Raw genomic sequence first — 17,268 nt, 5'->3', positions numbered from 1 at the left:
AGTCCAATCCGCCTGCTGCCTCAGGGCTCCAGTGCCTCCCTTGTCATTCCTCCGCCTGTGCCTTAATATTGTTATTTCGCTTGTACCTGTGAACCAGCCCTTCCTCGAACTGTCCCAGTTTCAGAGACTGGTGTTCACTCCGCAGATCTCAGAGAGCCACATTTAGTTATCATCATTCCGTCTTCTGTGTGAGGCTTGCACCTCAGGCAGGCTTGCTACTTACCCCTTCCTCCGCCAGTGGCTGTTCCTTGCCAGCCACAAGCCCCACCATACAAAGGCCTTGCCACTCTCCCAAAAGATTGGGGGAGGGGCAGGAACCACACTGTGGAATGGTGCTCAGGAGCAGGGCCGGATCTAAGGGGGGCAGAGGGGGGTGCTTGCCCCTGGTGCTGATTGGGGTGTGTGTGCCAAATTGGATATGGAGTCTATTGTATTCTATGGGACCATAAGATAGAATGGCCCATAAGGAGGCATCATTTTTTAATTTTTTAAAAAAACATGTAGATCCGGTCCTGCTCAGGAGAGCCACTGATGGCTCCCGAGTCACTAAGTGTCTCTCCTGTTTTATACTGAAAGATTTTTTGTTTTGATTTTTTCCAGGGTTTTCTTTAAAGAAAAGGTCCAGCAGGAACTCATTTGCATGTTAGGCCACACCCCCTGATGTCCCCATTATTCCCACACAGGAGTTTTTGGCAGAAAAAGCCCAGCAGCTACTCATTTGCATAGTAGGCCTCACCCCCTGACACCAAGCCAGCTGGAGCTGCATTCCTCTGTGTTCTTGTTCAAAAGAAGCCCTGGGTTTTTAAAGGGTGATGATGGCTTTACAGTGTTATCTTTTAAATCACTAAGAGAAAAATGTGGAGAAGAAAACAACTTAATAGAGCAATCCTACATCGGGCTAAGCCCATTGATTTCACTTCAGTTAGACCAAAGTAGTTCTGCAGAGGACTGTGAAGAACTCTGCCTTACAATATCCAGGATCGCTTAAAGAGGTCTTTATCTAGACTGGTGCCCGATCACACTTAGGATGACTCTAAATGATGAATTTGCAAAGTTGGAAACGGCAGCATAGTGCCTTGTGCTCTTCTGAGAAGCTGAACATAACACAAAGAATTGGTCAAAATAGTCTTATATTTAATTATTTAGCTTGTATGATTGAGTAATCTTTTGCAGTGAGTAGCTTGACTTGATGCAAGTACATTGCAGCATGATAACAAGGGCATGTTTGTTGAAGCCTGGCAGTGGGGTGGAAGGAGATGGCCCTGTGCACAGATCTGCATTTACTCCCCCCCCCACCTCTTGTGTGGTTCGCGGTGTGGGTGAAGCGTGTGTTCTTGTTTGCACATGTGGTGTTGTGTTGCAGTAGGGTGAGCATTCTTCCTAACTGAAAGTGCATGGGCGCTGTGCAGCCTGTACACTACGGGTATTCCATGTGTGCCTGGACAAACATTAAATATACCTAAAGTTAACTTATACTGAATCACACCATCAGTCCGTCAACATCAGTATTGTCTGCTCAGACAGGCAGCAGCTCTCTGGGGTCTCAGGCTGAGATCTTCCACGTCATCTACTGCCTGGTCCTTTTTAAAAATGGAGATGCCAGGGATTGAACCCAGGACCTTCTGCATGCCGAGCACCCAATCACAGAGCCACGGCCAAAGTATGTCCTTGTTGTAGACTTCAGAATGCTCCTGTGTGGTGACTGGGAGTGGGCAAGAACCAAGGTTCGCAAACCACGAATCGGGCTGGGTTTGCAGCGAGCTTCATTTTAGAATTTGGTTCATGCCCATCCCTAGTGGTGTCCTAGGAGGAGCTCCCCTATAGTTGGGGCGTAGAGACAAAGCCAGGGAACAGATTTTTATGTAGAATGTTGCAAAATGTACCTGTATTAGAAGAGAAGACAGCAGATTTATACCCTGTCCTTCTCTCTGAATCAGAGACTCAGAGTGGCTTACGATTTCCTATATCTTCTCCCCCCACAACAGACACCCTATGAGGTGGGTGGGGCTGAGAGGGCTGTCACAGCAGCTGCGCTTTCAGGGACAACTCCTGCGAGAGCTATGGCTGACCCAAGGCCATTCCAGCAGCTGTAAATGGAGGAGTGGGGAATCAATTCCAGCTCTCCCAGATAAGATTATGCACACTTAACCACTACACCAAACTGGCTCTCTTAGCCGAGAACAAACTTTGAATGCATCTACCCGGTTCTCCTATTCTAATCTTATCTCCATGACATCTCTGGGATAGGTTAGGCTGAAAGACAGTGACTGGCCCAAGATGACTGTCAGGTAGAGCTGCTGCTCATGAGAAAGTAGCAGAACTCAAGCCATTCTGTGTTATGATAGCTCATGCAGCTGTTGTGAAGAATATGGCTGGATAAAGTGGGGCTTTGTCTGTCCTCTGGCATCCTTGCTGTCCAACTCCCTGTCTGAAGGAGGCGCCTCTCCAGTCTGTTCTTTCATAGCCCCTCAGAGGCAGCCGGAATATCTTTAACTGACAGGCTTCTGAAAGAGGTGGTTAGTACAGTTGGCACTGTTGATGCTTTGTCTTATGGAGTATAGTTTTATTTAGCATAAAGAAATTTGTGGAAGTTGCACACAAACCTTTATTAGCTGTCTTGTCTCCGGGCTGTTTTTGTAGTAGAAACTCCTTTGAATATTAGGCCATGTCCCCCTGAGGTAGCCAACCCTCCTGGAGCTTGCAATAGGCCCTGTACTAAGAACCCTGTAAGCTCTTGGAGGATTGGCTACATCAGGGGGTGTGGCCTAATATGCAAAGGAGTTCCTGCTACAAAAAAGCCTTGCCTGTCTCTATATACAGAACAGTGGTTCAATAATAGAATACATGTTTTACACCCAAAAGGTTCCAGGTTCTTTAACTTGGAGATTCCAAGGACTATATCTCAGGTAGCAGGTGTCGGGGGAGGCCTTCCTCTGACAGAGATTGTGGAGATTGTCTGCCAGGTAGTGTACGGTTCTAAGGGAACCAATGGCTTGACTTGGTATAATCTAGCTTCCAGTGCTCATGCGTTGGCTATTAAAAATGTTAGTCATTTGTAGCTGTAAAAAACCAAGCATCTTCTTTAAAACATTTTCTTCCTTCCTGGTTATCTACCACAGAAAGTGAGTGCCAGTTTTGGATTTAACGGTACCTTTCCTGTCCTAACTTTCTTGATGGCACATATATTAATTTTAAAAAACCCAGAGCTAAGCTGCATTCTATATTTACTGTTTCTATAGAGTACCAGCATTGGTAACCTCAGAATGAGGTTTTCAAGGCTTATTAATACCTTAGGACAGAGGGCAAGATGACAATTTGATATTGATGTGTGATTTTTTTAATTCATGCAGTGCCTGAATGAAACCGTGTGTGTATTTTTGTGCAGAAGTTATTACTTTGAAAAGGTGGACCCTATAGCAAAAAACCCCTATTTTTTTAGAATCTTTATTAGCACTACGACTTTTATCTTTATGACTGGGTTCTTTATTACCCTCAAATGTGTACATATGAAAGCATTCCCTTAGTGTTGTACCCTGGCGCTTGCGTATATTGAAATAAGTACAGTTTTCTGTAATAGCCCGAGGTTGTACAGGAAAACTGAATAGGATTGCATCCATTGGCTATAGTGTAATTAAGTCTAATAAAATTAAGGCGCTGCTGAAATAGTGCTATTGTTCAGGAGCCCAGCTGTTGTAACTGCTATCTTGAAGCCAGTGCATCTCTTGTTATGTAGGTCACATCATGCGAAACTAGCAGCTGAACAGTTGTGGTGGTGGAGAAACGTAGGCACGTAAGAGCAGAAGAATAACAATGAAAAGACCACACAGTCTGTTGAGGCTGCATATAGTATTTTTAATGAAAGATTCTGAAGCAGCATTGGCAGCTAAGAGGATGCCTATTTGGATTCTACATTATTGTCTGAATAAAGCCACAGAGTTAAAAGGGGGTAAGAGTGCAGTGCTTGTGCAGGGAAACGTCTGCATGTTTCTCAGCATTGCTCCAATAAATTGTGTCTGTTTGTCCATTATACAGTTGTTCGTACATTTGTGTACAGTAAGCTTTGTGGTGTGTAAGCAGTTAAGTCTGCTATTATAATTATGGGACATGGTCATTTTTTTTAAAAAAAATCAATATTTATTGAAAGAAATATAAGTACAAATATACATACATAAAGAAGTCAGATAAAATTGAAAATAACCAGGAATTGAAGACAAATACATAGAGATAGGATCAAATTATTTGGGAAAAAATAAAATACTGGCAAATTTAAAACTTCACCTATAGGATTTTAAATATTTAAGAAGGGACATTGTCATTTTGACTGCAGTTTAAAGAACTGTGTACCATATTCTGTGTCTTCCATCTTTATGAGAGAGAGAATGGTAGCCCCCCTCTCTCCCTCCCTCCCTCTCCCTCCCTCTCCCCCTCCCTCCCCCTCTCTCTCTTTATATATATACACACACACACATATACACAGTGACAATTAGATGGGAGGAGTTACTCTGTGGGCCTGGTTTTACTGCATATGGAGCTGGCAAGCTGACATTTTTATTTTCAGGCAAGGTTGCTTTGATGTTGATACCACTTTAACACATTATAGCTATCACTTTATCAGGCAGCTGATTCCATCTGCATTTGAGTTTTCCAAAATGCTCTTAAGAGAATTTTGCTTAAGGTGGGGAGTAACCCCCCCCCCCAAACGTTATGAATGATTTGAGTTTTTTCAGTATTTACATTAATTAGTGAATTTTAATTGATTATTCAATGAGCCTGTGAGCTAAGGATGCTGCATGAGTTAGCAGAGGGAACTGATTTTAAATCAAGGCAACTTAGCATAGTTATTTAAATTTACCGTTCTCCCTCTGAGGCGTAGGACACCTTGTGGGTGATTCCCAACCTATTAGTAGGGAGGCAGGACTAAATTTTCAACTTCCTGTTTCGGTTGGGAGTCACCCTCAACTCAGTTCTTTTCCTGCCTTTGTAGGGAGAGCATTGAATATAGGATCATCTGCTACTATTATTCTCTTCATCTAGATACTTTTACTTTTACTCAATTTCTTGATCCTTTGCTACCTATCATACTGTTCTATTGTCTAACCCTCTCTCTTATCTTTTCCTCTGACAAACTTTCAATATTTCCTTTCCCTGGCTGGGAGTCACCTTCGGGCGTCCCAACTGCTATTTTGTGCCCAGTACTTACTTCTAACGGGCCTTGAGATCGTCGTGGGCTCCTGTAAATGAGGCACTCTGAGGACGACGGCTTCCTCTCCTGCGGGGAGTGCGAGCCCTTGAGTGAACAGAGGGTTAGTGGAGCCAACAAGACCCAAGAGAGGCTTGTGCGGATCTTTCCATTGTTGCCGCATTCACACGGCGCATTCAGAAAGGCGCACCAAAACGGGCCGCAAAGAGAAAGACGCTCCGGTGAAAGGCAGAATGCAGGCCTCGGGCCGTCCAGATCTTTCCCAGTCCGGCAGAGATGGTGAGGCATGGGAGCAGGGCTGTTCAACAGGCGGTAGAGCACTAATTTCAGGGCCCCGATCCACGGCCGAGTCTAGTGCAGCCTTTACACATTACTCTAATAGACCGACTAGAGGCTACTCCAGGTACTGAACAAGAGGATTTGGTTCCTGTGCTGCTCCATAGCTATTTCTTCTCTGTACTTAGAGGTCAAATGAGAGAGGAAATGCTGGCCTTTTGTAAGCATCGCAGTACAAAGAGACGCAGATCTCACTCCCATTCATCATCATCACCTTCCCCTATTAGAAGACCAAAAGGGAAGGGTAAGTGGCCTTCCAAGGCAGCACAAAAACAGGTTTCTTCTCCAAATAGAGGCAGAGATGCCTATCCCTCTAGAGGAGATGACCATTCTGATAGAACCAGTGACAAAGAAGGGGAATTCCTCTCAGATGAGGAAGATTTAAATATTGAGGTCTCGAAGTCTGCCCAACGATTCTTTAAAATGGAGGACTATCAATATTTACTCATTAGAACCCTCACAGCATTAGATCTTCACAATGATCCTGATGTTGAGGATGAGGAGGAGGAAGCTGGAAAATCAATAGTAGGGGATATGGAATTTTTTCCACAATGGGCATCCTATGCCAAGGCTTTCCATTTCCAAAGTATTTTGAAAGGCAGATCAGAGCAGAATGAAGAAAACTATTTGCTAATAAACAGTACCCAGGATTTCTAAAAAAGCTCTACCAGTTAATTCCTTTACTAACAATTTCTTGCAGATTCCTTTAATTGATGCTCCAATTGCATTTCTTCAGGGATACAGTCTGGTGTCGGAAGATGGCCAAGGCACACTAAAAGATCATATTGACAAGAAGACAAAGTTTACTTTACGAAGGGCACATGAAGCCTCTGCTATGGCGCTTAAGGCATCGGCAGTAGGGTCCATGGTGGCAAGAGCTTCAATTGTATGGATGAAGAAAATTATCTCAAGGATCCCAGAGGAAGACTATCGCCTGGTGGAAGGGACCAATCGGGTCTTAAAGGCTGTATCCTTCCTGGCAGACTCCTCCCTGGACTCCATGATCTTTGCTGCCAGAGCTATTGCTTCATCAACAGCAGCCAGATGTTCTGTTTGGTTGAGAGCATGGTCGGCAGACACACATTCTAAAAATATTGTGATGTCTTATCCGGTTCACGGAGGGCACCTCTTCGACCAAGACTTAGATAAAACGCTAGTAGATACTAAAGACAAGAAGAAGGCTATGCCCAGGTTTCTCCGTCGTCAAGACAACAGGCAGGGGTTTCAATCTTCCTTTCGTGCGCAACACACGTTACCCTGGTTTAGACAAGACAATAGAAGAGGAGCCTGGAATTCCAATAAACAGCCCTTTCATCGCAACACCTCGAACAGATTCAACAAGTTTGGAGGCAAACAGACAGAAAGATCGGACAGAGACAACAAACCAAAGCGTGACTACGGTATAATTCCAGTTGGAGCACGCCTCTTCCATTTTCAACATCAGTGGCAGAATTCAACAATGGACGCTTGGGGCAAAGAAGTAGTCTCCGATGGTTACAAAACAGAATTCAGTCAAATACCATGCAACCACTTTGTCTGCTCACCAAGTCATACAAATCCAGTAAAAAGATCGCACAATTCAAGCAATTCAGCATCTTTTAGAAATAAGGGCAATAGAACCCGTTCCTCCAGAAGAACAGAAGAAAGGAGTTTATGCGATATTTTTCACAGTGCCGAAAAGATCAGGCGACTGGAGAGCAGTGTTAGATCTAAAATATCTGAATACATTCATCCTGTCAAAGATATATTTCAAACGGAAACACTGCGTTCGGTAACAGAAGCCCTACAACTACGAGAACTATTAACTTCAATAGAACTCACGGAGGCGTACCTACATATACCAATCTTTGTGGGTCACAGAAGGTTCCTTCGATTTTGCTATCTCAACCATCATATGCAGTTGGTGTCAAACGTCGTATGCAGAGTGTCAAGCGTCGATATTTCTCAATAAGCAGTCTTTTGTTTTTAAATCAAAGCTGTTTTATTAAAGAAACTCAGAAGCTGTACCAAGGACACAAGCCTTGGGAGTAATGGCGTATACAGAGTTACACAGTTGCTATATAGGATAACTTCAAAGGTTACATTACAGATGCATACTTGAGTCACGGGTTCAAAGGTTGCTAACACTATCTCTTTTCTCACTAAGGAGTTTAGGCTACTAAAAACATCTCCCATTCTCACACTTCTCTAGCAGAAGATAAGGACTGTCTGTGTGAACATGTGGGAGAGATGACTTGAAAGTGGTACCAGCTAGGCTGTAGCATAAACATCCTTGGGCTAGATGGATTTATTACTTGCCCCACGGTCGTAAGGAGAGGGGGGAGCAGTAAAGAGCGGGAGATCTGCTCATTGTCTAAGAACCCATTATGTTACAGAAATAAGCACACTTGACACAGAGCACTACCGTTTGGCTTATCAGCGGCTCCAAGGGTGTTCACCAAAGTATTGGTCACTTAGTCGTCCTGCTGAGGGAACAGGGTATTTACATTCACTCTTACTTAGACGACAGCCTTATAAGAGCACCAACATTGGAAAGAGCACAGTTGGACACCAACAAGACCATCCAGATTCTGCAGAGCCAAGGAGTCAAAATCAACCATCACAAGAATTCACTGGAGCCAATGCATCACCTAGAACACCTGGGAGTTATAATAGACACATTACAGAATTGCCTAGTTCTACCACTTCACAAGATGCAAAAGAAAAGGGAAGCGACCGCAGCAGTGATTCAGAGCAAGAACTCATCTCTAATGTCGTTAGCAGCACTACAAGGCTTAATGATTGCAACAACAGATGTCATCCAATGGGGCAGGTTCTATTCCAGACCACTCCAGAACTTCTTACGACCCTACCAATACCGCATCTCAAAGAAAATGGACTGTTCATTGACGGTTCCACTGAAACTAAAGATGGACCTACGCTGGTGGACAAAAACTTCCAACCTGACTCAGGGAAAACAGTTTTGGATCGGAGAATGGATTCAAATATATGGGTGCCAGTCTATCAGGCTGGGGAGCCACATGCTTCAACATTCCAGTCCAGGGCTCCTGGAACCAGGAGGAGTCCAAGCTTCCGATCAATGTTTTGGAACTGAGGGCAGTCAGACTAGCGTTGATCCATTTTGCCGCAAGGATCAACAACTGCCACGTATTAGTCAGAACAGACAATGTTTCTGCGAAAGCATACATAAACGGACAAAGAGGATACAAGTCTACTCTTCTTCTCAAGGAAGCAACTCATCTGTTAAATTGGGCACAATTTCACATAGCTTCGATAAGAGCGGAACATGTGAAGGGCTCTACCAGTATTCAAGCAGATTGGCTCAGTCGTCAGCAAATACGTCAGGGAGAATGGGCATTGAAGCACAGCGTATTCCAGATGATAGTGGATCACTTTGGCCAACCAGAAGTGGATCTATTTGCATCCCCGTACAACAACAAACTTGAAGCGCTTCTTCACACACTTTTTTCATCCGAAAGCGGAGGCCACAGACGCATTAACAGCCAAGTGGTGGCAGACCTTACTATTTGCTTTTCCACCAATTCCACTCTTACCAAGGCTGATAAGGAGAATCAGACTACTTCAAGCTGAGATAATACTGGTAGCTTCATACTGGCCAAGACGTCCCTGGCTTGCGGATCTTCAAGAGTTATCAACAGATCTTCTGCTAACTTTGCCAGTATCAGAAGACATGCTGTATCAAGGGCCGATATGTCATCCATGCCTGGAGTGGTTTCATTTGACCACGTGGAAATTCAGAGATTGAAGTTGCTAAATCTGGGATACTCGGATCAGATTACACGAACGTTGTTAGCTTCTCGGAGACCTTCTCTGGTCCGTATATTTAATGTGATCTGGAAAGCGTTTGTCTGCTGGGGCAGAAGGAAAAAGATTAACCTTTTGAAACCTAGGGTGAAAGAAATTCTACAATTTCTTCAGGACAGCTTAAATTCAGGGCTCAAAGCAGCCACACTTCATTGTCAAGTGGCAGCACTTGCTTCTGTATTAAATTTAGATGGCAAAAATGGGCTGAATAGACATCCTCATATCACTAGGCTTTTGAGAGGTGCTACACTTTCTCTCCCTCCCCAGTCGCATAGATTTCCTACTTGGAAATTAAACACGGTGCTCACTGCATTAAGAAAATTGCCTTTTGAGCCTGTAAAAGAGATTTCCTTGTCATTCCTTAGAATTAAGGTTATATTTCTGGTGGCCATAACTTCTGTCAGAAGAGTATCTGAATTGGGAGCGCTTTCAGTCCACAAGGATTTATGTATCTTCCACATGGACAAGGTGGTCCTCAGAACGGATCCCACATTTAGACCAAAGGTGGACTCTAGTTTTCATAGGGTTCAAGAGATCTACTTACCCTCATTTTGTCCACATCCAGTACATTCCAAGGAGAAGTTGTGGCATAAACTGGACGTCAGACAGGCTCTAAGATTCTTTATTGAGAGAACCAAGGTCTGCCACAAAACAGATTCTCTGTTCATAAATATATTTCCACCCCACACAGGCAAAAGATTGTCTAATGCTGCCATTAGCAAATCACTACGTTTATGTATTACTGAGGCCTATAAAGCTCAAAAATTTCTGCCGCCACAAGGTTTTACAGCTCACTTGGTGAGAAGCGCAGCAGCAAATGCAGCCTTATTTAACAGGGCATCTGTAGAGGAAATTTGCAGAGTGGCTACGTGGTCATCAATCTCAACCTTTATCAGGCATTACAGAATTAATGCATATGATTCTGCTGATGCCGCATTTGGAAGAAAAGTGCTGCAACATATTCTGAGGGACGCCAGTGGTGAGATCCCTCCCACTATCTAGGGACACTGCTTTTAAGATGTCCCACAAGGTGTCCTATGCCTCAGAGGGAGAACGACCATACTTACTGTGAGGGGTCCTTCTCTTCTGAGGATAGTAGGACACCTTGGCCCTACCCTTTAATTCTCGCCATCAACGTGCATCAGATATCTAAAAATATTTATATGAAGCAGAAACAGAGAGAAAAACTCAAGTTATAGGTTCTCAAGAAAGTGTGAATACTCCTGTTACCCTGTTTTTTCAACTATGCTATCTGTTTCTGGCCTGTTTTTGTTGCCTTATTCTAGTTCCAGTGGTTATATCAGTTATATTTTTTTGAGTTAGAAGGAAGGTTTCTTCTGCTTGCAGGAGTTGCCGAACTGAGTTGAGGGTGACTCCCAACGGAAACAGAAAGTTGAAAATTTAGTCCTGCGTCCCTACTGATGGGTTGGGAATCACCCACAAGGTGTCCTGTCCTCAGAGAAGGACCCTTCACGGTAAGTACTCAATGGTCGATCTCATTAAAAAAACCATGTAGTTTAACAACTGATTGAAATGAAGTCTCCCATTTGCACATCAGGTATTTTCTCAATACAAGGAAGATGCTTCCTTAAACAAAAGTGCATAGCTATTGATATAATCCTTAAAACAGGGACTTGTAACTAAACGGTTCTCTTGACCAAAGTGGTGTAGACTGTTTTGGGTTCCTGTTGCAAAGAAAGGCATGGTATAAATTAAAAAAATCAGGAGTGTCAAACATGCAGTTCGGGGGCCAAATCAGGCTCCCGGAGGGCTCCTATCAGGCTCCCGGAGGGCTCCTATCAGGCCCTCGAGCAACTGGCTGCCATCTGCTTCCTTCTCCCTCTCTCTTGCTTTCTTCTGCATAACAGCTTGCTTTGGAAGGCTTACTCAATTGCACAGGAGCTACAGAGCAAAACCTGTTTTCTCCATTGGCTGAAGCTACTCCCTTGGGGAGGAATAGCTTGCTTTGCCAGGCTCTCTCAATCACACAGCAGAGCTATTGAGCCAAGCCTCTCTCCCTTCTATTGGCTGAGGCTCCTCCACCTCCCAGTCCCCTGGGGAAAAAAGGAAAGAGCCAGAGCTTCCTTTGCCCAGTTCCCATGGGAGAAATACAAAGAAAGCATCTTTAAGACCAATGAGTGCTAATGTTTTAAGCATGTTTTAAGTCTTTTTTTTAAAAAATGTGTGTGTGTTTGTGTTTTTTATAAAATTTATATCTCTGCTACCAAATCTTAAATAAGTACACACATGGCCCAGCCTGACATGGCCTGTCCCAGCAAGGTCTCATTTATGTCAGATCTGGCCCTCATAACAAATGAGTTTGACACCCCTGAATAATAAATGTAGCTGATGCTTGGGGGCAGGATAATAGAGATTGTTTGATGGGTGGGAAGCAGAGAAAGATGCAGGAAAAGTTGAGTTGCCAGGAGTAGGGAAAGAGGGGCAATGGTGTGGCAAAGGGAATATGATGGAAAATGAGGTTTCCCTCTCCCCCCCCCCCCATCATTCTCCATGTTGCAGCTGGGTCCCAGAAGAGTTTTCCTGAGTAGAGGCTGCCAGGGAGAGGGAAGGAGGGAAAGCTGAAGACAGTGGGGCAGGTAAAGGTAGGTTGGCTAGAAGAGTGGGAAGGAGAGAAGGGATCAGGAAAGGGGGAAGATGCTGTGGGGGCTTTCACAGAAGGGAAAAGGAAATAGGTAGTGCACTGTTTCCTTCCCTTGTGGTCTTCTTTCTCTCTCTCTCTGGCATGAGGCTTGAAGTTCAGGTGAAAGCAAGTTGGTCAAGCTCTGCTTCATTCTAGGGAGAGGATGAGAAGTCTGCTTCGCCCAGTAGGAGCCTGCTCCGAGCCAGTTAGTAGAACTGTGAATCTTTTCTTTGGAAGAAGCCCTGTTTTTCTCTCTCTGCTTTCCTGCAGTTGCCACAGCAGCTCAGGTGAGAACATGAGATTGCCCAGGTACCTGCAGGAGAGCAAGCTGGCTGTGGAGAAGGGGGAGTAAAGACACTACCACCTCACCATGGCTGGCTTGCTCTTTTGCTGGATGGCTGCTGTGGAGGTCTTTCTGCTTAGTGGTGAGCTTGTTCTCTTCCTCAAATCTGCCTGGGTGCCGGGATGAAATTGCAGAACGTGAACAGAAGAGGTTTTCTGGAGAAGATGGACTTGCATCCCTGGCTCGTGGTCTGCATCGGGTGGGGTGGTGGTGTCATAGCTTCCTCATCCTCCAGGCCTGTCTGGAGGCAGCTATGTCAAGGTGGAAACCAACTGCCAACCACAGGTCTGACTAGGCAATGAACTCACTCACTTTGAAACACTGGCTCTTGCAGAATTGAAGGAGATGCATATTTTCCATAAGGACATTGGATTATTACCAATATTAATACATTTAGCAGTTGATGAAAGGATCTTGAACTTAGAGGCCATAAAATGGGGGAACAGACAATACTAGGGAGAATGTTGGCTATATCAGAATTTCCAGGATGACTTGCCAGCTTCTGAGCCCTAATAATAGCATTAGTAAATGCAGTACCTGTGCCCAGTTTATAATCCTTAACACCCCAAGGTGGACATTTTACCTGTGGTTCATTCTTTTTGAAATCTTCAATGTACTTGCTATCTGGCAAATGGATTCCATTTTTCAAGATAACAAAAGTTTTGGTTTAATGAGTTTGTTACGTTGATGTATATTGAAATATCAGGTGATGACCTGAAAGATGATTTTAACAATTTAATCAATCCTATTTTTAACTGCAGTATTTTCTGTTAACACCGAGAGTGGTGTGCCTGATTCTTTGATCCCAGTGCAATATAAAGCTGAAGTTGGCTTTTTTAACCAGCCACCTCCCTCCCCCCTCAATTCTTCCATCTCTTATTGGAGGCAGCACATTAAAACAGTTTTGCTAGTACAATTCCACCATGCACTCTACATGGCACCCTGTGTGCCAAGATAAAAACCCTCATCGAAAGGGTTCTCGTCCCTTGAGTGCTAACGCCGTGATGCTCTGCCAAGCGACATTAAGAACAGCCGTGATGAAAACGTGTTTTGAACAGTGGGAGTGATCGTGTGTTCCTGAAGGGGACTTATTTTACTTGACACTTTTGGCTTGAGTGGTGCCACATACTGGTTCGCATATACATTTCTTCTCATGTGGTGTGTGATGGTGAATTGGCTAGATTCAAAGCAGGTTTGAACACAGTCGCCTTGCGTAGAGAGGTCTTTTGGAATCTTCAGTAAACCAAATAATACACCAGATATGTGGGGGGAGGCACACCAAGCAAGTAGTGCTTCATAGCATAATGGCCTGCTTTTTCTTTTTGTCTGTCTGCAGCTGGTTGCTCTTGCTGGCCTCCATTTCCCCCCCCCCCTCACTTGGTTCAACAGTTGAAGCCTAGTGAGCGTAATCTTTCCCATCCGTAGAACAGCTGATGTCATTTAAACTGTGTTGCAGCTAACCCAGTCTTCTTTCCTGCTGAGCAATGACGCATTTTAAAATATTATACTTCAGACACATTTGGCAAGAATATATACACTACTGCAGTAAAATGTGCACTGCTATAATGGGCAGATTTATTAGTACTGGCCGTTGTTTCAGGTGCTCTTAAAGTTTTATAGGGAAAGGGCGGGAGGGTGTTCATCCTACACACTAGTGCTGCACTGAATTTGTGCCACTGCAATTATTGCTTTCTGGGGTGGGAGTGACTGCAGAGTCTGAAATGCTCGGTTCTTGGAAATGGGCCCGTTGGCCTTTTGGTGGCTGCTTTGCCAACACCATGGTCATTATATCCCCCCCAGATATTATATTTCTCCTGCCAGCTGTGTGACTCCCCCAGAAAGCAGCCAAAAGGAAGGATTCCTGCTGAAGGCAAAAGCATAAGCAATTGGGACGTTCTCCTACTTTGACTTGGCTTTATTAAATTCTGATTGTGGCCGTGAGTTTCAAAATATGACTGTGTTTAAAACAATGTATCAGAGCTGTAATGTAGAGTGAAAGTTGTAATTTACCCTTCTGACCCCCCCCCCCCAAAAGACCAATTCAAAGCTATTCAAAATGGATTCAAAACCATTCAGTCTTCAGAAAGTAGCCCCAAGGTACTTCCTGCTTGTGGGTCAAACTCAAGAGCAGCTGTGCCAGATCGGCCCATCCAGTCCAAAATCCTGGTTCCCGCTGTGGCCAACCAGAAGATACCTTCAGAAGGCTGCAGGCAAGGCACAGAAGCCAAAGCCGCCTCCTGTTGCCACCCAACACTGGGGTTCAGAGTTCTATTATTGTGAAAATGGGTGTCCCATGTATTCATTGTTGCTAATTGCCATGGATGGATGGATTGTCCATCCATTAGTCTAATCCCCTTTTAAAGCTAGTTAAACTAATGGCGATTGCTGTATCAGGTGGCAGTGAATTCCATAAGTTAATCTTTGCATGATAGAGTACATATGTGTCTGCTGCCCATCAGCTTTACAGGGTATCTTGAGTTATAGCATTTGAACTCTAGGAAGTTTTCCTCCACCTCATGCATAATTTTATAAACCTCCATTGTATTCCTCCAGTAGGTTGAATCTAGCAAACGTAATCACAAGCTCTATTCAGACCGATTCCCCACTAGCCTTATGCCGCTCTCACTCTCCTCTTCTCTGCAGGACTTCCATCGGATTTCACACTAGCTGCCCTGGGGCTGCAACTCACTCTGCCTCTTTCACGCAGCAAACAACATCCTCTAAAAACCGGTTTCTGTTTGCTGCAGGAAAGAGGTGAAGTGAGTTGCAGCCCCAGGGCAGCTTGTTCAAAATCCAATGGAAGTCCTGTGGTGAAGATGAGCTTGAGACCAGCAAGGCTGGTAGGGAGTCAGTCTCAGACCAGTTTCGCACTAGAGCTTTAATCCTGGTTTAACTCTATCCCCAAACTGACTTTCTGCACTAGAATCAGAGAATCAGAGAGACCAACTTCATGACTCTATGATTCTATGGTTTTAGTGCAGAAAATCGGTTTGGGAACAGAGTTAAACCAGGATTAAAGCTCTAGTGCGAAATTGGTCTCAGAGTAAATCTTTCCTGCCCTCCTTTCTGCTGCAGCTCCTCCTGAGGGCTGGAGGTAGTGATGGCCATGAACTGCATTTTTGTGGTTTGGTTCATGGCTGAAATACAAACTGATACAAACTGGGAGGTTGGTTTGCAAATGGAACCAGTTCATTTTGGTTTGTGAACCATTTAAAGCTTGGTTTGTGAGCCCTCTGCTTTCTGCTCCTAGCTGCTTTTCACAGGGAGCAGAAAGCAGTGGTTCAAGCGGCTCCCAGCCCTTGAAACCCAACAGCTGACCAACAGGGAACTCAACTGTTTTTTGTGAGAAGCAGAAAGCAGGAGTTTAAACCTCTTGCTTTCTGCTCTTCACAGACTGCATCAAAAATTGTGAAAGTCTGTGGTGGTTCTCCAGTTCGCAAACATTGATTTGTGAACCATGAATTGGTGAAAATTTGTGATGAACTTTTGTTAGCTGATTCATGCCCATCCCTGATTGGAGGAAACAATGGGGCAGTATGGGGTGTGTTCTGTGAGCTTGAGTTGAAAATTGTGGATGCACACTGCCCTCCACAAGCAGACATACTTCCCAGGTACACAATGATACCATTGAATCTAAAAGTGTGCCTGGTGAAATGTTGGTGCTTGGTATTTGCTACCCTTAAGTGTAAGTAGTTAAACTTTATTTTCAATAGTTAATACTATGTTCCTTAAATGAAAAGCTCTCACAGCTAACTACAGAATTGTTAATTTCTCAGATTTCATTAATAACTTTGTAATTATGTTATGAGAGCATCACTTATTCTACTTTGAATCTGCAGTTGAATTTAGTCTTTTAGTATTCAGTGGAGAGCCAGTTTGGTGTAGTGGTTAAGAGCTGCAGACTCTATTCTGGAGAACTGGGTTCAATTCCCCATCCATTAAGTGTACTGGGCAAAGATATAAGTGGCACTCAAAGGGTTTACAAGTGAAGTCGTAAGCCAGACCGGGGCTTACTGTGCATGATCTGTGTGTGTGTTTTATGTTCACTCATGGAGATGCGTTTCCTTTTAGTTGATAAACAACGGCCACCGTCGTCAAGCCCTTCCAGTGTTTCTCGCCGCACGCCTTCTCTAGACATCCTAGCTGCTCCGTACCTTGCTGGACAATGGCCTCGTGAGAATCATGGACAGGCAGCACCTTGCATGAGAGACAAGTCGACACAGGTAAGCTGCAAATGAAATTCTATCCAGCATTCTGAAGAACTCGTTTATTGTATATCTTGCATACTTTCCATGCTGGATGCATGGGCATGAGGGGCTGTTCAGTTCCTGGATCAGGAGGTGGTCTCTGTTGAATGTGTCACGGTGGATGAATGGGCAGACAAATGCTGCTGGGATGGGTCCAGGTTTAAGAACTGGGCCCTGAAATAATGGAGGGGGCAGGAGAGAACGGGGACTGCTGTGTTGGAGTGTCCATCTCCAGTTGCCTTCGCGGTTCATTGTAGTTTCAGCTGCTGAAAGTGCTCCTGTGTATTGAGGGCCAGGACCATATGTGCTGCTAGTTGTGGCTGCTCCGGCACAGATTTCGCGAGAAACCCTGTCTGCGCATTAGGGGGGGTGGAGGTTACTCACCGTTCAAGGGGAGGGAAAAGGGGACGTTGGAGTGGCAGATGGCTGTCAAAGCAAGGGGAAAGTGGGTGACATTGGGGACATTCATGAGATAAACAGCTGAAGAAGCGCTCCTTGTCTGAGTTTCCCGTACTCTGGACTGGGTTCGGTTGGCCTCCAGCACCTGCAGATCCCTAGCAGAACAGTTGGGATGAGCTACTGTGCTGCCCCCCCTCTGCTGCTTATTCTTTTTCACTGCAGCTCAGAAGTTGGTTCATTCAGTGCTATGAACAGTTTTCTGACATTTCTAAAAATT

General features: G+C 44.5%; 2 protein-coding genes across 2 annotated transcripts in view; one reads left to right on the top strand and one right to left on the bottom strand.

Annotated features, from left to right (window-relative positions):
• WDR12 (WD repeat domain 12) overlaps positions 1-17,268 on the bottom strand; it is a 344,303-nt gene that overhangs the window by 250,900 nt on the left and 76,135 nt on the right. The window lies entirely within an intron of this gene.
• Positions 1-17,268, top strand: part of FAM117B (family with sequence similarity 117 member B) — a 38,515-nt gene that overhangs the window by 9,679 nt on the left and 11,568 nt on the right. Inside the window, exon 2 of the mRNA XM_060257034.1 lies at positions 16,417-16,568. Coding sequence (XP_060113017.1) covers positions 16,417-16,568 — 152 coding nt within the window. The remainder of the gene's footprint in view (positions 1-16,416; positions 16,569-17,268) is intronic.

Source organism: Heteronotia binoei, chromosome 16, assembly GCF_032191835.1.
Source record: "Heteronotia binoei isolate CCM8104 ecotype False Entrance Well chromosome 16, APGP_CSIRO_Hbin_v1, whole genome shotgun sequence".
In the NCBI taxonomy this organism is placed as follows: domain Eukaryota; kingdom Metazoa; phylum Chordata; class Lepidosauria; order Squamata; family Gekkonidae; genus Heteronotia; species Heteronotia binoei.
Note: the sequence above shows the minus strand (reverse complement) of the source record. Positions and strands in the feature narration are given on the sequence as shown.